This window comes from Hyaena hyaena, unplaced genomic scaffold (assembly GCF_003009895.1).
Source record: "Hyaena hyaena isolate Hyena2069 unplaced genomic scaffold, ASM300989v1 scaffold_405, whole genome shotgun sequence".
In the NCBI taxonomy this organism is placed as follows: domain Eukaryota; kingdom Metazoa; phylum Chordata; class Mammalia; order Carnivora; family Hyaenidae; genus Hyaena; species Hyaena hyaena.
The window spans coordinates 215468-234987 of record NW_024081039.1 but is presented as its reverse complement, the minus strand read 5'-3'; the positions used below and the strand labels follow the sequence as shown (position 1 = coordinate 234987).

The window sequence follows — 19520 nt, the reverse complement described above, 5'->3', positions numbered from 1 at the left end:
TGCGCGTGTGTGTGCGGCTGTGTAAGGAAGACCTCTCTCCCCCTTATAAGTTCCAAGTACAAGTAGTTAGGAGGTCCAGAACATTATCAAAGGCTACATACAATTTACCTTTCCTGTTCTCTATTCGTATATACAGTACGAGAAATAAAGATGGTTCAAAGATACCACCACGCAAGGATTCTGTGGTTATTTTCAGCACAAATTATTTTTCCACCGACAAAGAATTGGCTTTATTCCAAATAAGACTTTAGGTTGTGCTTTTCTTTTTCTTTTCTCCTTTCCTTTTCGTTTATACACAATGGCAACTCTTTCTGAGGAGAAATAGCTTTTTTCCATAAATTTAAGTCACTGGGGCATCTTGTACCACTGATCAACGATCTTGTGTTTCCTATGGTTGTGAGGGGCACCATTGTGATTCTGAACTTGAATTTATCATCTGGATAGAAGGAAGGACAGGGCCTGCTGAGCCCCTGCATCTGCTCCCAGAGTGACTTACTCCCCAGATGCTAGGCCAGCTCCCTTCTGGATGATAAATGAAGTGAATGAAGGGGTAATTTTGTTAATTCCATTCTGACTAGTGTCTGGCTAAGAATGACAATCTGCATGATCTGGGCCCAAACTTTAAGCCGGTTTCTCCTCCTCCTTTTTTGGTATCTTAGTAGGACCGCAGGTGGCCCTTTCTGACCCCTGGGGATACATGAACACACATAGATGGCCCCACAGTGGCCCTCGTCCCTGCACACCCTCTCCCCGCCATCGACTAACCACTGTGTGGCATTCTGTGAATGTGGGGCAAAGTCTGTAGAAAAGCTACCCTCTTACCTGAGAAGTCATCCTGTAAAAAACAAAACAAAACCAAACCCAAAACCACCCCAATTCAAATATTTTACTTTTGGCTCTTGTGAGACCATTCCTTGCTAGGGAATACTTCAATATAAGCAAACTCTCCACAGGCCATCCAGATGGCTGCGTCGTCACGGAAGTTGTTAAGGATAACTGTACGCGGATCCGAAAGAACAGAGGACGTCATTTTATTGGCTGTCCACAGGAGGTTTGGTCACACAAGGAGGTGGAGGCTGTGGCAGGCGTGGTACAACACAATACCTCATCTAACTACTAAACAGAAGGTTAACTGATACCGGATAGGCTAAAACCCCAGCGACCCTCTGCAGCCCGGGGCGCCACCGGCCCCTGGATAATGGAGCTGAAGAAGCCGAAGAAGCCGTTCGTCCCATCAGTCTTGGTGTGTCGCACGTCTTCCCATAAAACAGCACTTGAAGACTCACCAAATTAGAAGAAAGCAAGCAAGCAAGCGGCACTTCCGTTTGAATACCAACACCGCTGCAAACGGATGTAGCGTGGCATGCAAATCCAGAGCTGGTCTTTTTTTTTTCCCCTTAAGGTTTTTTTTTTTTTTTCATTAACAAATGGAATGGCAGGTCTATTTCAGATATTAGTAGCATAACACGTAAGTGCAATTTCAGTCTGGCCGGAAGTGTCCTCGACCTTCCGTGCGTCCATCAGGAGAGCGGCAAGCAGGCAGCAGAACATCGCCCTTTCCCCCCAGACTCTGCGGCCCCAGAGCCTCCTCTCTCCCCAGGCCCACCCCCCTCAAATTCCAAATGCCTGCAAATAGTTACTTCTTGTATTTTTGCTGTTACCAAGGCAGTCAGGCTGGGGAAGAAAATTCAACTAAAGCCAAGCTGTAGTTGGGCCCTGAAGCCCTGCCCTCCTCTGCCATGGGAGGGGGTCCGTTTACTCTGCCAGTGGTCTCTGTGCCCCAGGACTGGAGTTGTCCTCGCCACCGTGGAGCTGGGTCACGGGAAAGCTCCTGCCGTCTGCAGCCCCCAGGGCTGTGGTCACACGGAGCTGAGCTTCACCAGGCCGCGCACGGAGTCCTCATGCAGAGAGTCCTGGCTGGCCAGACCCAGGACGTGCATGGTGCGGCTGTGGGCCAGGGGGCTGCCCGCCAGCATCCGGGGCGGCGAGGGCGCTTCCTCTGGTGTCAGGAACTGGTGGCCCACGTGCTCCTCTTTCAGGGGCAGGATGTCTGTGAGCGCGGCCTCGGCGGTGAGGTTGGGCATGGAGGAGGGCGGCGTGGGCTGCCCGAGCGTCAGGCTGGCGCAGGGTGTGCCCAGGCCCGGCTTCCCGGGCAGGTGCAGCTCGTCGCTGGTGAGGCTGGGCTCGCTCTGCAGCAGGGGCGTGGCCGCGGCCTGCAAAACGAATTTGGTGCTCTGAATGCACTGGTCTTGGTCGCACTGGAGAGCAGCAGGGAGCCAGCAGAGAGAAGGTGGGGATGAGAAGGGCACAGGGTGGGGAGGGAAGGGGGTACGGGGGGGGGGCAGGGAAGGACAGGATCAAGAGAGAAAGAGAGAGACCCATTAGTGACACCTCAGTCAGACAGGGAAGAGAGCCTGCACAGCCGCCCGGTTTCATCCGGAGCCGCCCAGCACAGAAGTGGTGAGTGCAAACACCCGGCATCTAAATACGCCTCCACTGAGAGTACTGACCCCCGCAGCCGCCCAGGGAGTTACATGCAGCCAGAGGCTGCCATGCACCCGGTCCCTGTTGGCAGACACAAGCCTGCGGATAGAGTCACAGGCTCTACCACCTGGAGCAGTCTGAAGTGGCTGTCTTTCAGACGCTGAAAACCACTTTTTCTCTATTGTTTTAAAAACATAGTGGCCTGGAGACCTAGTTCACCGCAGCCTGATTCACAAGAGCCACAGCCCAAAGGCAGAAGCAACAGTCCATCAAAGGATGAATGAACAAAATGTGGGATGAACAACGGACCACTACTGAGACATAAAAAGGAAGGAAATCCTAACACACACTCCGACACAGATGAACCCTGGGGACGTCACACTAAGTGAAGTAAGTCGGTCACAAATGGGCAAATATTCTACGTTTCCACTTACAGTAGTACCTACGGCAGTTACCTTTGTAAAAACAGAGAGTAGAGAGAAGGGCGGTTGTGGGGGGGGGGGGAAGGGTGGGGGAGGGAGCTGGTGTTCACGGGGACAGAGTCCCAGGTTTGAGAGATGAAGGGTCCTGGAGATGGAGGGTAGTGATCTTTGCACAACAATGTGAGGGTACTTATTGCCACTGAACTATACGATTAAAAATGGTTAAAGTGGTAAATTGTACGTTCTGTATATTTTACTACAAAAAGAAAGAAAGAGAAGCTCCTCGGTGTCTGGGCAGACTGTTCACAAAGCCCTAGAATTCCCCAATGCTAACTTTCCATCAGCTTCAAGAACCATTAATTGAGCTTCTGTGGCTTTTTATTTTTAATCTGTGAAAGAAAATGCCAACATTTTACAAGAGACTTCCTTCTCTCCTCAGCGTTCTTACATCGTATTATACCTCGTGTCCTTTGCCTCCCTCACTGGGCAAAGGAAATGGTGTGAACACACTTTTGGCACACTTTTGGCCAATCGAATGTGAATCTCTGGTCCTCTGTAAACCCTCCCTTGACCATGGGGGCAGGTTTCAGATCATCCAGAAGAGATTTCGATGGCATGCAGACACCTTGAACTTGAGCATGTGTAGTAACTCCTCAGAGAGTTTCAGGAACCATTCTTCCATGGGAAGGAGGGAGAATCGGTGTGAGGCAAACCCGGGGCTGAGTTTGCCTGACTACAAATCTCTTTCTACTACTGCATGTGACACATAGTAGGTGCTTAATAAATGTTCCTTGTCTTATTATCCTCTCTTCTCTTTTTCAGAACCCCTGAGTTACTGTAGAATCTGTGCTAATGGGTTTGCAAAGGAGGTGCCTCACTTCCTGCCAAGGGGACACTCAGGACTGCTGTCACTCACCCACCTCCAGGAAGGGAACAGCCCACACCATGCACCACGTGGCCTTTAGGGAGGAGAGAGAATTCATCAGAAGTTCTGACTCCTTAGGCTTTTCTTTCATTTGCTCCTGTGTGTATAATGGGTGTCTTTCTACAATCACAAGTGGTACCCCCCTGCCCAGAGGAGGAAAAGGAAGAGCTGTAGTCTCTTATGAACTCACAGGCTTTAGAGGGCAAAAGACCTTGATTCCGGGCAAGAGTAGAGCTCTTTAAAGAAGGAAAGCCAGGGGTGCCTGGGTGGCTCAGTTGGTTAAGCGTCCGCCTTTGGCTCAGGTCATGGTCTCATGGTTTGTGGGTTTGAGCCCTGCACTGGGCTCTGTGCTGACAGCTAGCTCAGAGCCTGGAGCCTGTTTCAGATTCTGTATCTCCCTCTCTCTCTGACCCTCTCCTGCTCATGCTGTCTCTATCTCTCTCTCTCAAAAATAAATAAATAAAAACATTAAAACAAATTTAAAAAAAGGAAGGAAAGCCAGTCCCCTGGGAGACCCTCATTTTTTTTCTTCTTCTAAATATAATTTTTTATCAAGTTGGCTAACATACAGCATATACAGTGTGCTCTTGGTTTCAGGAGTAGTTTCCCATGATTCATCGCTTACGTACAACACCCAGTGCTCATCCCAACAAGTGCCCTCCTCAATGCCCGTCTCCCACTTTCCCCTCTCCCCCACGCCCCCATCACCTTCCGTTTGTCTCTGTCTTTAAAAGTCTCTTATGGTTTGCCTCCCTCTCTGTTTGAAACTATTTTTTCCCCTTCCCTTCCCCCATGGTCTTCTATTAAGTTTCTCAAATTCCACAAAGGACTGAAAACATATCTTTCTCGGACTTATTTCACTTAGCATAATGTCCTCCAGTTCCATCCACATTGTTGCCAATGGCAAGATTTCATTCTTTCTCATTGCCAAGTAGTGGTCCGTGGTAAGGAGACCCTCACTTTTCTCTTGGCCTTCATCTCAGTCCAGGGAGCTCAGCAACACCCAGAGCCTGGGGCCTGGGCTGGAAGGCCGGTCACATCTGTACTCCCTATACTCATCTTCCCAAGCACAACTATGTGGTTTTGCCACAAGGGTGTTTTCCCACGAGGCTGCTCTCGCAGGGGGTTTCAGCTTGGCGTGGAGGGGCTTTCTGGTGGGAAGTGCAGAGGTGCACACGGGGGCTGCGGGCAGGCTGGGCCATGCTCTCCAGTACTGTCCATTTGGTCCAGCACATCAGCTTCGTCTTGACAGGGCAGAGGCGGGGAAGAGCAACTTTCTGATGAATCATATTCATCTTCTGCAAACTGATCCAGGGCTTTGGATATATTGTGCTTTGCAAAGAACGTTTTGTGAAAATCACCACTTGGTATTCCTACGGACAGCTGAGCTCCCACACTGCCTCCATTTCCTGGGGCTCAGTGCAGGCTGTGCGCAGGCCGGCCGGCAACCCCAGAGCCCAGCCCAGAGCTGCAGACAGCAGGCCCTCTTCTGGGCTCTGGAATCTTGTTCTCAGTCCTCCCTCCTGGAGCCCTCGCTATTCCTCATACCTTCTGCCTATACAGTACCCTCAGCTCTGAGGAAAGATAAAACTGCAAATCAGATTTGCTTGTCTCTGTTGACCTGCAGGAGGCCTTTTTTTTTTTTTTTTTAATTGAAACCTAATTGGCAAATTCTATTTTAGGGATCAGTGCAAGACAGACTCTTATAGGCTCAGGTATTCTGTTAGAGGGCAGAGCTGGAGATTTTCAAGGTCAGGGGTGCAGGCAAGAGGAGAGGGTTGCCCCCGCATTCCTCCTCTCTCCAGGTCACTGTCCATTTCCTCCTCCCTGATCACACTCCTCCAGCCATGCCCACAGCAGGACCCAGGGGCGGGCCCCCTCCAGAACTTCCGGAGGTGAAGTGGGGCTGAACGTGTCTTCCGAGGCCTTACACTAACATCACTGCTGACTCCAACAAGCCTGCGCGTACCTGGGGTGGGCTTACTCTGAAACCATGAGGCTTAGGATAGGGCCCCTCCAAGGCCTGGTTCCAAGGCCTGGTTCCTGCATGCTGTTTTCTTTCTTATAAAGAGAAAGCCCCCTCCAAACCTGGGGCCACTCCTGTGTACACCTATTGGCATTTTCCTGTGGCCAAACTGGCAACTTGTTAAAACAGTAACAAATCCATGCTCAGCCTCCCAGCTGACTGTTGAAAATGCTGTCCAGTTTACCAGGGGTGAAGCCTAGGGACTTAAATACATGGAAGTAAATTTAGCCTAAACCATTTAATTAAAAAAAAAACTAAATATAAGTCATCCAGAAATATTTTCAAAATGATTATTCTGAACTCTGACTTGTGTTAATGGACTTCAAGCACCTCCTCTATAGAGTTCTTTAAACATTTTAAAAGAGGACTGTCTTTCTGAGTATAGTTACGGAGTTTCCTTTGTTCTAGGGAAATGCGGTTTCACATTAATAATTAACTTACTCTTTGTCCTGCACCACTCCCCACCGGTTTAACCTGTGGTGGTGATATCAGTGAGCACAGTTACTGGGACCATGAACCTAAGTGTCTAAATCCTGCTGCACCCATAACTTTGAAGATAATTTGCCACATTCAAACCGATTTTCCTCTGGATGATCAATCCATTAGGGGGTACCCAGGGACCAAGCTTTGTTCTACCGGATTTTGTCCATATAAAGCTTCCTATTGGCTCTATGGGGCTATGAATTTTTATCAGATTCCAACCACGGATAGTACAATGACTATAATTCTCATACTATTGACTTGGCATTTTGGAACATCTTCTTAGAAAAGACTCAATGATTAGGAGACATCCAAATTTGTTTAAAGCTCAGAACTTTTCCTCATTTTGCACAAATCCCCAGGAGGGTGGGTTGATAAACCTTTATGGCTGCAATCCCATTTGAGAACTTGGCTAGTATTGTCAGGTTACTGTGGAGATGACCCGTGAAAAGATGTTCGTGTTCGTACACCTCCTCCTTTTTACCTTTGCTTCTGATTCCTATTTGCCCATTTCTTGATTTTTCTACTTAATTTTCTTTCTTTCTGGCCTTCCCAATTCTCTTCTCTGCTTTCTCCTCCATCTTTTCTTTTCATGGGTTTCCCCTCCCACTTCTCTTTTTCTTCTCTCTTCACCTTTACGTCTGCCTCTTCTCCCTTTCCTCTCTTCCTCCTACCTGTTTTCTCTTAGATGCTTCCGCCACCCCCCACCTCCTTGGCTTTTCATTTGCCAAATCCTCTCTTCAACCAGTAGGGGGAGACATCACTGCTTGCTTTTTCCTCTGACAACTTGTAGCAGGGCTTATATACTCCAGCACGAATACCAAGACCCCCATCAGTGTACTATTTTATCTAACCAGTTATATAATCTTAAGAAAAACCAATAAACACATGGATATTGGGCAGTGGCAATCCCTCTACTACAAATAGGAAATTGAGAAACTCATGCGATCATTCCAAAACAACACTTTAAAGGTTCCTATTTATCAAATATCAGGTTGAATCATATGAAATTGCCATTTAAAAGTCAAAAATCATCCAAATGCTGAATTCCAATGGAACAGAAGCCTGATTGCTTGCAAGAGGGTCTGTGGGAAGAGCCTTCTGCTGCAGCATCAAATGACCACTGATAGGTACACTGGAGCATTTGCTGTGGCTGCAGTGCCGCGCTTGGCGGCTGGCTGATTTACTGCCCACATGAATCTCTGCATCTAACCTGCAAAGAAGTTTATGGTTCGGATGTTGCACACATTATCAATTAATGTTACAATCTGAAAACACCATAGAGATCACTTATTTTCTGTTTCTGCAGATTTTCAAACAAAATTGCTCGTGCTGGAAGACATTTGATTTCACTCTGGCTGGCTCTTTGTTTGAAATAAACCTAGCACACAGATCAAGTGCTGTGAAAAGCAAATCTGAGAGTTTTCTAGATGGTCTTGTATACAAATTAAGAGTGAATGAAATTATTTTTTCTTCTGCTCCAATTCTGTCAAAAGTACTAGCACTGGGCACCATTTATTTCTGCTTGGCTGTGAAGCTGTGTTCTCGGGTCTTGTGAGTGCTCATTTACAGCCACAGAAATGCTATAAACTTTTAAAATTCACCTAAAATGTAGGTTAGGAGGAGAGCTTCCTTTTTATTCTGTCACTTAACATTACCATTTAAGTGTGTGTAAGTTACTTTTTCTACTATGTTAGATTTTTCAGATGATACGTTGAGAGTTCTGCAATATTTATTCACAAATTTATTTTAATAAATCATGTAACTGCTAGATGCAGTCTTTTTTGATATTGGATTAAAGGGCAATTAAAAATTAGATTAAGTAAATGTAACCAATGATTTTCTAACAAACAAAAGTTCTAATGGGCCGTGAACTATGGTTCTTAGCTTTGTGGGTAGCGTGTGGTTGCAAAGGATCTTTTAGTTACAAGTGTCAGATGTGAGCATAAACTCTGACCCCAATGCTATACAGAGCTTCAATCATTTGGCAATCAATTGAAATATACATACTAAAAACTGGGCCATAACTGGATGTCCTGACTGTGTGTATGTGGAAAGAACTTCAATTTTAGGTAATAATAAAAGCCAGCAATGAGGAAAACAGGAACAATGAAAATGTGATCTAAGCAGTGTGGCTGCTTAGAATGTCATTGGCCTTCAGATGACAGAGGCTCTACTGAAGTTACACACACCCTTTTAATGCTTTAGATAGCCCTTCATTACTTTTCTAACATTTTCTTCCTCAGGAATTTGTAGTAGAGGGATCACTTAGGCACTAAACAACCATCCCCATCCCCAAATGGTGGGGGTGCTAACTCCCCCACCCTAAAGATCTTTGGGGTGGGGGCTTCTGAGTGTTGGGCATTTCCCTCGTGGACTGGGCAGGATTTGCATCTAGTCCTGGTTCTGACCTACAGGGCCATACAAAACACATCTCATCTTTCCCCCATGGGGGTGTTCACATCCAGCCTCCCCTGAAGATGTTCTGATATATTTGGGGGGCACTGTCAGTAGTGGGTAGGAGCCTTGAGACCAGAAAGAGTTCTCTCAGCTGTACGCCAAGCGGGTTTCTCGTAACACAGGCAGCATGGGGAGGTAGACAGTGTGTGGGGCTCCAAGTCAGTCCACTTTTAGATTTATTTATGGGCAGCCCACTTTATAATTGGTAAATGATTTCTGTATAATCATACACGTGCTTGGGAATTATCATAAAGTGAGAGAAACCCAGCCCTCAAATCACTTCTAAAATGTGGTAACACTTCCATGAAAGCTAAATTTAATTAATTAAATTAACATGAAGTTGACATCATCATGGGTCTTGTAGACATTAAACATTTATTAATTTTGATTTTGTAGTTTGCATGTTTTAGAGCTTGTCATGTTTTTCTCAGGTCTTAAAACGTTTCATAGTCCCTGGAAAAGCACACAGGCACTTTGCTGACAGGGTCCAGTGGGGAGGGCCGTGACCTCTGGTCTCCCGGCCCAGGGACTAATTTGATCCTATGAAGGCTGTCACTGCACCAAAGAGAACTCTGTCCCTCTGGTCCCTAGTTCCATATTCACAGAGGAGCGTTTTACAGATGTGAGGAAATCGGAGTGAGGAAGGAATGAGGTGTGGGAAGAAGAGAGAAACAAACTAGTATTTGTGCAGAAATCCTCAGGAGAAGGCCCTTGAGGGAAACTTTCACACACACTCAACTGAACATTTAATGAGCACCTCCTATGTGTCAGGCTGTGTCATCCCCCGGGGCGGGGAGAGTGGGGCACACCGGGTCTTGGTCAGCTCCAGCCACCACCCAGGAAGGTGAGCACCATCCTCCCCATGCTACTTCATGGTTTAGGAACTGGAGGCTCTTGGGGTTACAGGTTTCCCATGATGCCCCAGCCGCCAGTGTCAGGACCGGCAAAGGCCAGCCCAGGCGCAGCGATGCCACACCGGGCTCTCTCCCTACACCTTTCCCTGCCGTGCCGAGTACTTAACTCTGTCTATTTGCAAAGCTTTTCCTATCATTGTCTTTTGGCTTTACTCTGTCATCCTCACTACTATCCAGTTAGACCAAGAGACTCGATTTGACTTGGTGAGGGCACAGCTGACGGGAGGCAGGGGAGAGAAAGTTAGAAAAAGAGAATTAATGTTGATTTTCAAAAAATGATCTTCCAGCACGAGATGAAATCAGGTTAGTATCTCAGGTGACAAACATGAGCAACTCACAGCTTTTTTAAAAAAATGCCAGATCAACTGATACTTCTAGGATAACTAACAAAGTCAACTCACATCTCTACTGTTTCTAAGTGAATTTCTACAAACCATGTTACTCTTCTGTAAGTACAGGGAAGCAAGCCGTCTCTAGGCTTTCCCAGCTACCTGCAGGGCACCTAGCCAACCCACCCCCCAGCTACCTGTGGGCACCTCGCCAACCCACCCCCCAGCTACCTGTGGGCACCTCGCCAACCCACCCCCCAGCTATCTGTGGGCACCCAAACGCCACAGCCAGCACCCCCTAACCTGCCCCTCTTCCTGTGTCTCCCTTTGATGACTTGTATGATCACCTTGTCACCAAGCTGAAAGGCGGGACCATCCCTGGCTTCTTGTCCCCAGACGTCCCCCATGACTCCATCTTCAAGTCCCAGACTATTGGTGCCTCTTTTCTGCGGTCCTGGCCAGCCCCAGCGCCCCCCTTTTGCCCCAAAGAGCCTCCCAGCTCCATTCTACCCTACGTGAAAATCTGATGGTGCTACTCACTAAACTGAGTCTCTGCAGTGGCTCCGTGCCATGCATAGAACAAAATTCACGCTGGTTTTAAGGCACCCAGGGCTCTTCACACGCTTCCTCTCCTGCCTTGGCTCCGCCTGCTTTGCAACCCCCACCGGGTAACTCTGGCCTCCCACTCCCACACAGGCGCATGGGTCGGCCCCACGTGTGCCTGGGCCTCTGTCTGTGCTCTGCCTGGAGCATCTCTCCCACCGCTGGGCGGCTAGTCGTCGTCATCAATCTTTTAATATTTGGCTCGGACGTCATCTCCTCCAGGAAGCTCTGCCTGAAATCCAAGCACTTGTTGTTGGGAGTTACACGACTCCCTGGCCTCTCGTTTGCTAGCACGTTCTGCTGAAATCCTCCCGGCACCTGAATATGAATGTTCTCTAAACAGATCATGTCTTAGTTGAGCCAAACTGGCCTAAGGTTTTTCAAAAAAACTTTCTTTTTTTTTTTTTTATGTTTTTTATTTATTTCTAGGAGAGAGAGAGAGAGACAGCATGAGCAGGGGAGGGTCAGAGAGAGAGGGAGTCACAGACTGAAACAGGCTCCAGGCTCTGAGCTGGCAGTCAGCACAGAGCCCGACGCGGGGCTCGAACCCACGAACCGCGAGATCATGACCTAAGCGAAAGTCGGACGCTTAACCGACTAAGCCACCCAGGCGCCCCTCAAAAAAACTTTCTTGGTGTTAAAGCAAAATAGGGCTCAAAAATCATTCCTTTCAACCCAAGCTTGTACCATTCAGGAGAATATGAGGCTGCGGGGACGGTTTTCAGTGCAGGCTGATGATTAGAATCACCTCCAGAGGAGTCTGACTTCACTGGGCTCAGGATATCAGCGTTGTGATTCTAATGTGCATCTGAGGCTGAGGCCCACTGGACTGAGGTAAACTCAGCCACCAGCAGTAAGGGCCAGATCTGACGATGTTCAGCTGACACCAATTTGAGGGCTTTTTGAAGCTGAATTAGTGGAATGCAGCCAGGTCTTGAACCACTGGCTGTGTGACTCTGAGCAGGCCGGTCATTATCCCATGGCCTCCATTTCATGCTTTGTAAAATGGGGATACTCTGCAGGTTGTTATGGGGATTAAATGAGATAATCCTTGCAATAATAGTGTCAACACTGTCCACACTCTGCCAATTGCAAAGAGTGATAAACCCCAGCAGAGATGCACTTGACCATAGTACAATTCTCTACCAAATAAATTTCGTTCCACTTTTAGAACTGCCTGAAATTTACTTTGTGATTCTGACAAATTCAACTTTAAGGGATTTAAAGCCAGTTTTCACATTTGTCTGATTAGGGATTAGAAAACAAGACCTTTTTTTTTTTTTAATTGATCATGAGCTCTAATTATATCCAGTGAATGAAACAGAGAGATAAAAAGGAAGACAGTGGATTGCTTGTGGACAAATTGCTCTTAGTGATCATGCATGTTTCCAAAAGAGCAAAACGTGAGGGCTGGGGTGTCCACTGCTACATCAGACGCTAGAAAACCTGGAGGGCTTCAGGTTCCTTCTTTCCAGACACCGCTGGTCCTGGTGTGCTGGCTCAGTGTGTAGGGATACTGGTGGTCGTGTCTGTTACAGGCAGACTAAGCCAGTCAAAGGAAAGGAAGGAATGTTACAGTTTGCCTCAAAGAATTAGTTTATTCTCAATCAGTAAATATTTTAGCTCCAGATTTTGACAATTCCTGGAAACTGTTTGGTATGTAGATTTCCCTTGGTCCTGGCGTTACTTACTCCAAGTAGGAGTAAAGCAAAGCAAACAGCGTGGGGCCCGCAGCCGGGGCTGAAGCCACTTGGCTAGAGGCCCCCAACTCTCTCCTCTGGGGCATAATGTGCATCTCACAGCACATGAGGAACACAAAACACCAATTCTCCCCTTCAGGGCTTACTGCACATGTTCCTTCACTCTCACCACGGCCCATGGCTCCTTCCTCCCTCTCCCTTCACATCTGCAAATTACTCTCATTTTCTATTTGCTTTTACTTTTTCAGGCTTATTTTTTCTTCCTTTTGCCTATTTCCATAAGACAATACTGCCCTTTGACCAAAGAGACAATGGCAACAAATTAGGAAACCTCATGAAATAAACTCCTAGAAAGACACATACTATTGAAATGGACTCAGGAACAAATAGAAAATCTGAATGGACCTGTCATAGGTAATGAGTGAATCAATCATCAAAAAACTACCCACAGAGAAAAGCTGGGGACCACATGGCTTTACCAATGAGTTCTACAGATCTTTTAAAAAGAATCCCAGTTCCTCAGCAACTTTTCCAAAAAGAAGAGGAAGAAACACTTTTCAACTCAGTCTATGAAGCTAATATTAACCCTGATACCAACAACTAACAAAATTATTGAAAGAAAAGGAAATTGCAGACCAAAATCTTTTATGAATATAGATGTAAACATCCTCAACAAAACACTAGCAAGCCAAATCCAGCAACATATAAAAGGGATTATACACCAGGGCTAGGTGGGATTTATCCTACAAATTCGAGAAACATGAGACAAATAAGAAGGGGCAGTTCTGGTATGAAGCCCAGATGCAGCACATCCCCCACTCCTGCACCCGGTGCTGGGTCTCAGTCTGTGTCAGGGCGGGTGGGAGGCGTGGGAGGAACCAGGGGTCACAGTGTTTACCCCCTTCCACGAGGAGGTGGCTCCCTCTCCTGTGTACGGGGACTGAGAAGTTGTTCTCTGCTCTTCTGACCTATCCGTCAAGCTGCAAAGATCAGAGACTCACAGAGAGCTTTGAGCTGGTTGGGGCTTTAGGGACACGTTAGTCCCCCTCCCATTTGTAGTGGCGGAAACTGAGGGCCACAGAGGCAGGACGACGTGCTAACAACCAGGGAGGTAACTGGTGGAAGCCAGGAATGGAGCTCTTGCTCCCGGCTTCCTTCCCATCCAGGCTCTTCCCCTCACCCGAGTCACGTCCATTGCTGTCTAGTTGCTCAGTGTGGATGAAACTGACCTGCTGATCTTGTCACCATGGAAACCAGGGAGATGATAATAATAACAACATAGCTGATACTTACATATAATTCTTACTTTGTGCTAGGCAAGGTTTTAAGTGTTTTACATACATTAGCTCCCTTAATCCCCATAGAAACTCTACAAGGTAAGGGTATTGATATGTTCCCATTTTATGAATGAAAACACTGAGGCAGAGAGAGGTTAAGCTACTTGTCAAGGTCACTCATCTAGACAGTGTAAGAAGTCTGGCTCTTTGCACAATTAATCCCCACATGCTCTTCAAAAGGAGGTAAGAAAGGCCTCTGTAAAGCCTGGTGCTTGACTATGAAGTGCTTTCCATGTGAAAGAGAGGTCTCTACACCCTTTTTATCCCTACTGGACCATGTTGACCCAGGGACCAGTCTCCAAGACTGTGCTATTTACCAAATCTGGAGCGGAAGTAGCAGGATTTTTAGATTTTTGTCTCTGATAGGGAGAAGGTGGGCCATGGGACTCAGTGACGTACAGCTACTCTACTGTGGAGTCCATGGGAGGGAGGGGGGAGACACTGGTCCAAAAAGTGTAAGCACAATGTCATGAATCTGAACTTAGGGGCGCAGATGGCATTGGGGTTGAGGCGGCTGAAGTGTTACTGTACAGGAAGGCTCCCGGGGGACGACATGTACCTTGGTCATTCCTTTATATCCCACGGCACTTTCAGCACCCTGTCCTACAAGCTCTTCAGGAAAGATCTGTGTATGGCTGGACAAAGAGACGAATGAAGTTTGTGTTTGTACGTGTGTGTGTGTGTGTGTGCGTGCACACGCGCGCTGGTGGCCACATGGTGCTGTGGGATGTGGTGTCTTCTGCCTCCACATGGGTGAGCGAGGCAGAGGGGGCATGAAGTCGGGGTGCAGTCGGCCTTGGCAGGTTCCCCAGGCTCACAGGTCCTCATGCAGCCCCTGACTCAGGACGCCATGGTTCCTGTGGTCGGGACTGAGCAGGACTCACTGCAGGTCAGAGCTCTTCCTGAGACCCCGAGCTGACTGGCACTTAAGGCGTGTGGACCCACACTTGAGGCTCATCTCCAGATAAAGGGGAGAACACGAGAGCAAGGAGCCCCAAGGTTTTAAATACCCTCATGCTTCCTGACAGAAGAGTTCAAGTGAGAGATGAACTGATGCCTTAAAAAGAATTCATGCTTTGGACTCAATGATAAGGGCTTAGCAATGGCAACTGCTTCACCATTACAAGCTTCTTGTTAATCTCATAAGTGTTCTCTATACACAATCCTTATGGCATCAAGACCAGTGCCTTCAGGGTCACTGTTTACTTGGGAGATGGCCTTCCCGTGGGAATAGGCAGTGGCACCCGAACCATTCCTGCCAGGCCAGTGCCCTCGGGGGTATGCCCTTCAAATGGGGTTACGGTGCGGTCAACTTGGACCAGACTCCAGAGGGCATGAGAGCAGTTTGATGACTCTGATTAACTATACAGACTTCCCTGCGTCCTTTGTTAAATCTGCCCTCTCTCACTCTCATAGAGGCACATAGTAGGTACTCAGTAAATGTGTGGGATTAATAAATTATGCCCTCATCTCATCTTAACATAAAGTGGCTTAATAGTGTCAACATCTTGAAGGTAGCCTTGCTTACTTTTTAAATCTAGTGAAAGCGTACAGCATGGTGGGATCAGTACTGCAGGAGTCACAGGGTAAAACTGACATAAGTTCATTGGTTTTGAGAAGGACTAGTGCCGTCGGTGGGGTCTCCTAGTGCAGGTTCCTACTTCCTTTACGTATGTGTCTGTGTCTTGTCCCTGGACACTGCCTCCCTGAGGGCAGATGGACGGCACTCCACAGACCCTGCATGCCTACCACCAGCTGAGTCTCTAACACACAGCAGGGACTCAGGAAGAGTTACTGAATTAACGAGAGGTCATATGCTCAGTGTGTGAAAACACAAGTACACATCACAGAAGTGATCGGTGGATGCTGTGTTCAGAACTCCTTCTTCCAGGACATTTACTGAGCACCTGTAAATAGCTGAGAAAGACTATTGAGCATGGACACAATTGTCTTCAGTGCCTGTTCACCTGATCACCTGAAGGAGGAAGTATATGAAGTGAACGTGGGCATTAGAGTCATCAGACTGGTTTGGATCCACAAATTAGTGGCTGGGTGCCCTTGGGCAGAGATGATCTACTTCTCTGAGCTTTAAAAAAAATAGAGAGAGAGAGAGAGAGAGAGAGACAGGCATGCCCAATTGCCATTGTTGGCTTGGATTAAACAAGATTCTGATTAAGTGCTTTGAATACAGTCGGTGCTAAATAAATGCAATCTCATTTCCTGCTTTCCTCTCTCTTTACTCTCTCTGTTCTCATTTTCATCTTCTGAAAAATAAGGGGGCGGCCCTTAAGGGTCACATGTGTGGGTAAATGGGGACAAAACAAGATGTCCTGTGACCACTGTCAGAGGAGGGTGACGTGCATGTACTTTCCTTTAAAGGAGATGCTCTATTAGCGAAGCAAAGCACAACAGCACCAACTAGACCCCACCACTACCAACAAGTTACCCCTAAGCTTCTGGGGGGCTGGAGCCTATTTCCAGGGCCATAAACAAGGCCACAGGGTCTCTGGGATTAAGTGTTTTCCCTTAGCCCTGAATGCTTACAGACAGTCGAGACTGTTGGCTTTCACCTTGCCATTCTTTCCAAGCAGAAACAAAGTGCCCAGGAGGCTGTCATTTTCCCAGTCCACCCCAGGGGGCGGGCCTTTGACTTGTTTGTCACGGAAACTCTCGTTTGGGTGATTCCCTTCTACAAAGAACAAACAATTCCTGGGTGGCCACAGACGGGGTCCCTTTCAGAAACACGGAACTTCTTTAGGGAAATCTGTTTCAGATAAAGCGAAGCCACTGCCTTCCAGGTGCCTAAGGAGTTTTAAGGGATGGATGGTCAGAGCCGGGCCTGGCCGTGCTTTCGGGTGCCCACAGAGGGACTCTCGTCCCTGTCCCAAGTCTCCAACCGGCAGCCTGTAAACAAAGCCTGCCATTCCATACCTCACAGGACCCCTGTGAGCCCTCTTTGGAGAGTCACTCGCTCAGTTTTGGCTGTGAATGAAGAACACCTTGTCTGATCAAGTGTGTTGAGATATGCGTGGCTGAGCTAAGGTTCTGGCTGAAAGTGGGGAGAAGTGGCCACCCCACTGTACACTTAAAAGAGGGGGTGGGGAGGTGAGTACAGATTGAGGCAAAGGGACAGAAAGGGACTAGCCAGCCAGCCAGCCACTCCACCAGCCAGCCCGGCTTCGAGCAATTGTATCTCACCCCTCAGAGACATCCTGGTTCTGTGTAAGGGGGCTTTCCATCACCAGGTGCCACAAGCTGTTTCTGGAAGCCCTTTTGCATGCGTACTTCCCCTCCCACAACCCAGAACAAGCCAACCACTCAGGGGCCATAATCCTTTGTTGGGTTTTGCCTTAATTTAATACTTCCGTTCCCTCGCCTGAGCCTTTCAGCAAATGGGTGTTCCGGGAAGGTTTCTAGGTGTGCTTGGTCTGTTACTGGTTAGTGAACATAGAAGCAGAAGAGAAGCCTTTGCAGGGAGCCCTGGGCCCGGCTGCAGGCGACCCCTACCATGTCGCTCTGTGACTGCGTGGCCCCGTAGGCGGCAATGCCATTGGAGGGTGCGGCCGGCTGCGGTGTGTCAGGCTGGATGTACCCTCTTCTGTCGATCAAGCTACAAGAGAAAACAAAACAATATGGAGGAAGAGAGTGACTAAAAAGCCAAAGACGCCTTCAACACTGTTTTCATTTCCATGCGGGACTCCCTCTATCTGTGTGGGGCGCCACCACACGCACCTGGGAATACACCCCGACTCATCTTCGGTACACTCAGTACCAAATTCTGTCACGTCTGCCTTTCACCTCTGCATCTCCCTAGCATCTGTTCCTTCCCTGCCACCTGCCTGCAGGCTCCCACCCTGTCTCCCCAACCCCCGCAACCACAGCCAGCATGGCCACCGGGCTCCGTCTAACGGCCCCGGGGCTGCTAACGTCTCATCGCCCGCTGGCGCTGCTCCGGGGGCCGCTCCGTCACCTGCGAACACTCCAGGCCTCGTAGGACTTGACTTGTCCCAGGTCTCAGCCCACACGCCTTCTCCCTGCAAAGGCAGCGCGCCAAGCCCGTCCCTCCCACGAGCACAGGACACCGCCTGCGCATGCGCCATCGCATGTGCCAGCGTCAGCGCACGCGCCGATGCATGCGCATGCGCGGAAGCCCCAGCCCCAGCCCCAGCTCCGGCCCTGGCCGCACATACCCGGGCTTCGCCACCTCTGCGTTTCCTTCAGGCTCTGGTTTTCTTGCCCCCAGTGCCTCTCCTTTCCACCCCGCTGTCCGTTCCTCATGGCCAGGTTCAAAAGCCCCTGGCCCTTGCTTGCTGCTTCTCTGGATTCTCTGGGCCCTGCGTATGACCCCTCGAGGGGCACATACCACTTTTTGCCTGGTGTCGCCGTGATTTGATACAGTCCCCTCTGCCCTGCAGCCTGCAAGCTCCAAAGGTCAGTCTTTCTCTCTTCTTCCCCCAGATCACCTGCCCCCTCTCCCGCAGAGGACTGGGCCCCTCCGCTGTGCCTCGGAGCACCTGGGGACCCGCATCACATCATGTTGGCATCACCTGTGTCCGCCTCTGCATCTGTCCCGGAGTGTAAGCTCCATCAGGGCCAGAACCAGGTCCTTTTAATCACCCATCTCACAAGTGACACCCACCAGGTGCTGAGAGGAAGCTTGTTGGCTGAATGGACAGAAGTGGGTCCCTTGTCTCCCACAGGCAAGTTTGCTGAGTAGCGGCCTCATTTACGAACAATAAAGCCATCTCTTCTGTACCCTATGGCGCTGCTGCCCAGGCAGAAGGTAGGCAGGAGCTTTACGTTGCCAGCAAAACGGCTGCCCTTCTTCCTCCCTGGGTGAGGGCTCTGTGTTGACCTCGAGTCTAAGGGCAGAGCTGCAAAGAGCGGGAAGAGGTGCAGCTAAAAAGTGGGCGCTCCTGGTGTGGCCCCCACCATCTGGGGCTCGGGCCACGCTCCCCGGAAATGCTGCAGGTGCATCCGATGTGCTCACATACATCCCCCCCGCTGAGGGCGGAGGGCTGGTCGGCCGAGGTTGCCCTGCTACTTGTCAGGCCCCCAGAAGATAGGAGTCACGGCACCCGCCACCTTCAGGTGTTTAGACTGCACAATAACAAAGCATTAAAACAATACTTGTGCCAAGATCTTGGAATGGGGCTCTGCCTCAGTTTCTGTTGGATCCCCAGGGGTTTAGAAAAACCAATAGGCAGCAAGAACCCCCATATTCCAAAAAGCGGTGCTGGAGCCCCCTGCAGCTCAGACCAAGTTTGTGACCCCCTGTGAGGGCGCATAAGATCGAAGGCGGAAAGAGCAGAGAAGGGTGCTGTGGACAGGAGCCGCCTGCACCCTCCTGAGGTCAGGGACAGGGAGGCGGGGCAAGGCTGAGGCCACAAGCAGGTCCCCTGGGAGGCAGCCCGCGTGGGGTCAGGGTGGGACTGTGTCTTTCCAGAAGATACGCTGAAACCCCAGCCTGGGTGGCCGAAGGGGTGGAACGTGTTGCCTTTCTATGAACTCCGGAGCTTCTATTCACTGAGACAATAAGGTTCTCAAGGAAATGAAAGTGCCCTGAGTCCTTTTTTTTTTAAAGTGACAGGAGAAATTAAGGGACTTGCAGGAAATTTCATTCAGGAGAAAAAAAAGAAAAAAAAAAAAAAGAATAGGTCATCAAAAGAATCTGAAAGGGCAGCAGGGAAGACAAAACAAACTCTCAGCCTTCATCCTGTGCACTCAGCCTGTTTAATGGACCAGCCACACTCCCAGACTGTGACATTCTGCCCTAAGTCGCCTTATAATCCTCACAACAGCCCAGGAGCCCCTCCTAATCTGGATGCGCTCCCCTCGCC

At 48.9% G+C, this 19520-nt stretch overlaps 1 protein-coding gene across 1 annotated transcript in view; it reads right to left on the bottom strand.

The window, feature by feature from the left end:
* Nucleotides 1-1007: 1007 nt before the first annotated feature.
* ZDHHC14 (zinc finger DHHC-type palmitoyltransferase 14) overlaps nt 1008-19520 on the bottom strand; it is a 223008-nt gene continuing 204495 nt past the window's right edge. The window contains exons 9-10 of the mRNA XM_039252072.1: nt 17188-17290; nt 1008-2258 (exon numbers count right to left, since the gene is read on the bottom strand). Of these exons, the coding sequence (XP_039108003.1) occupies nt 1860-2258; nt 17188-17290 (502 nt within the window). The 3' untranslated portion in view covers nt 1008-1859. The remainder of the gene's footprint in view (nt 2259-17187; nt 17291-19520) is intronic.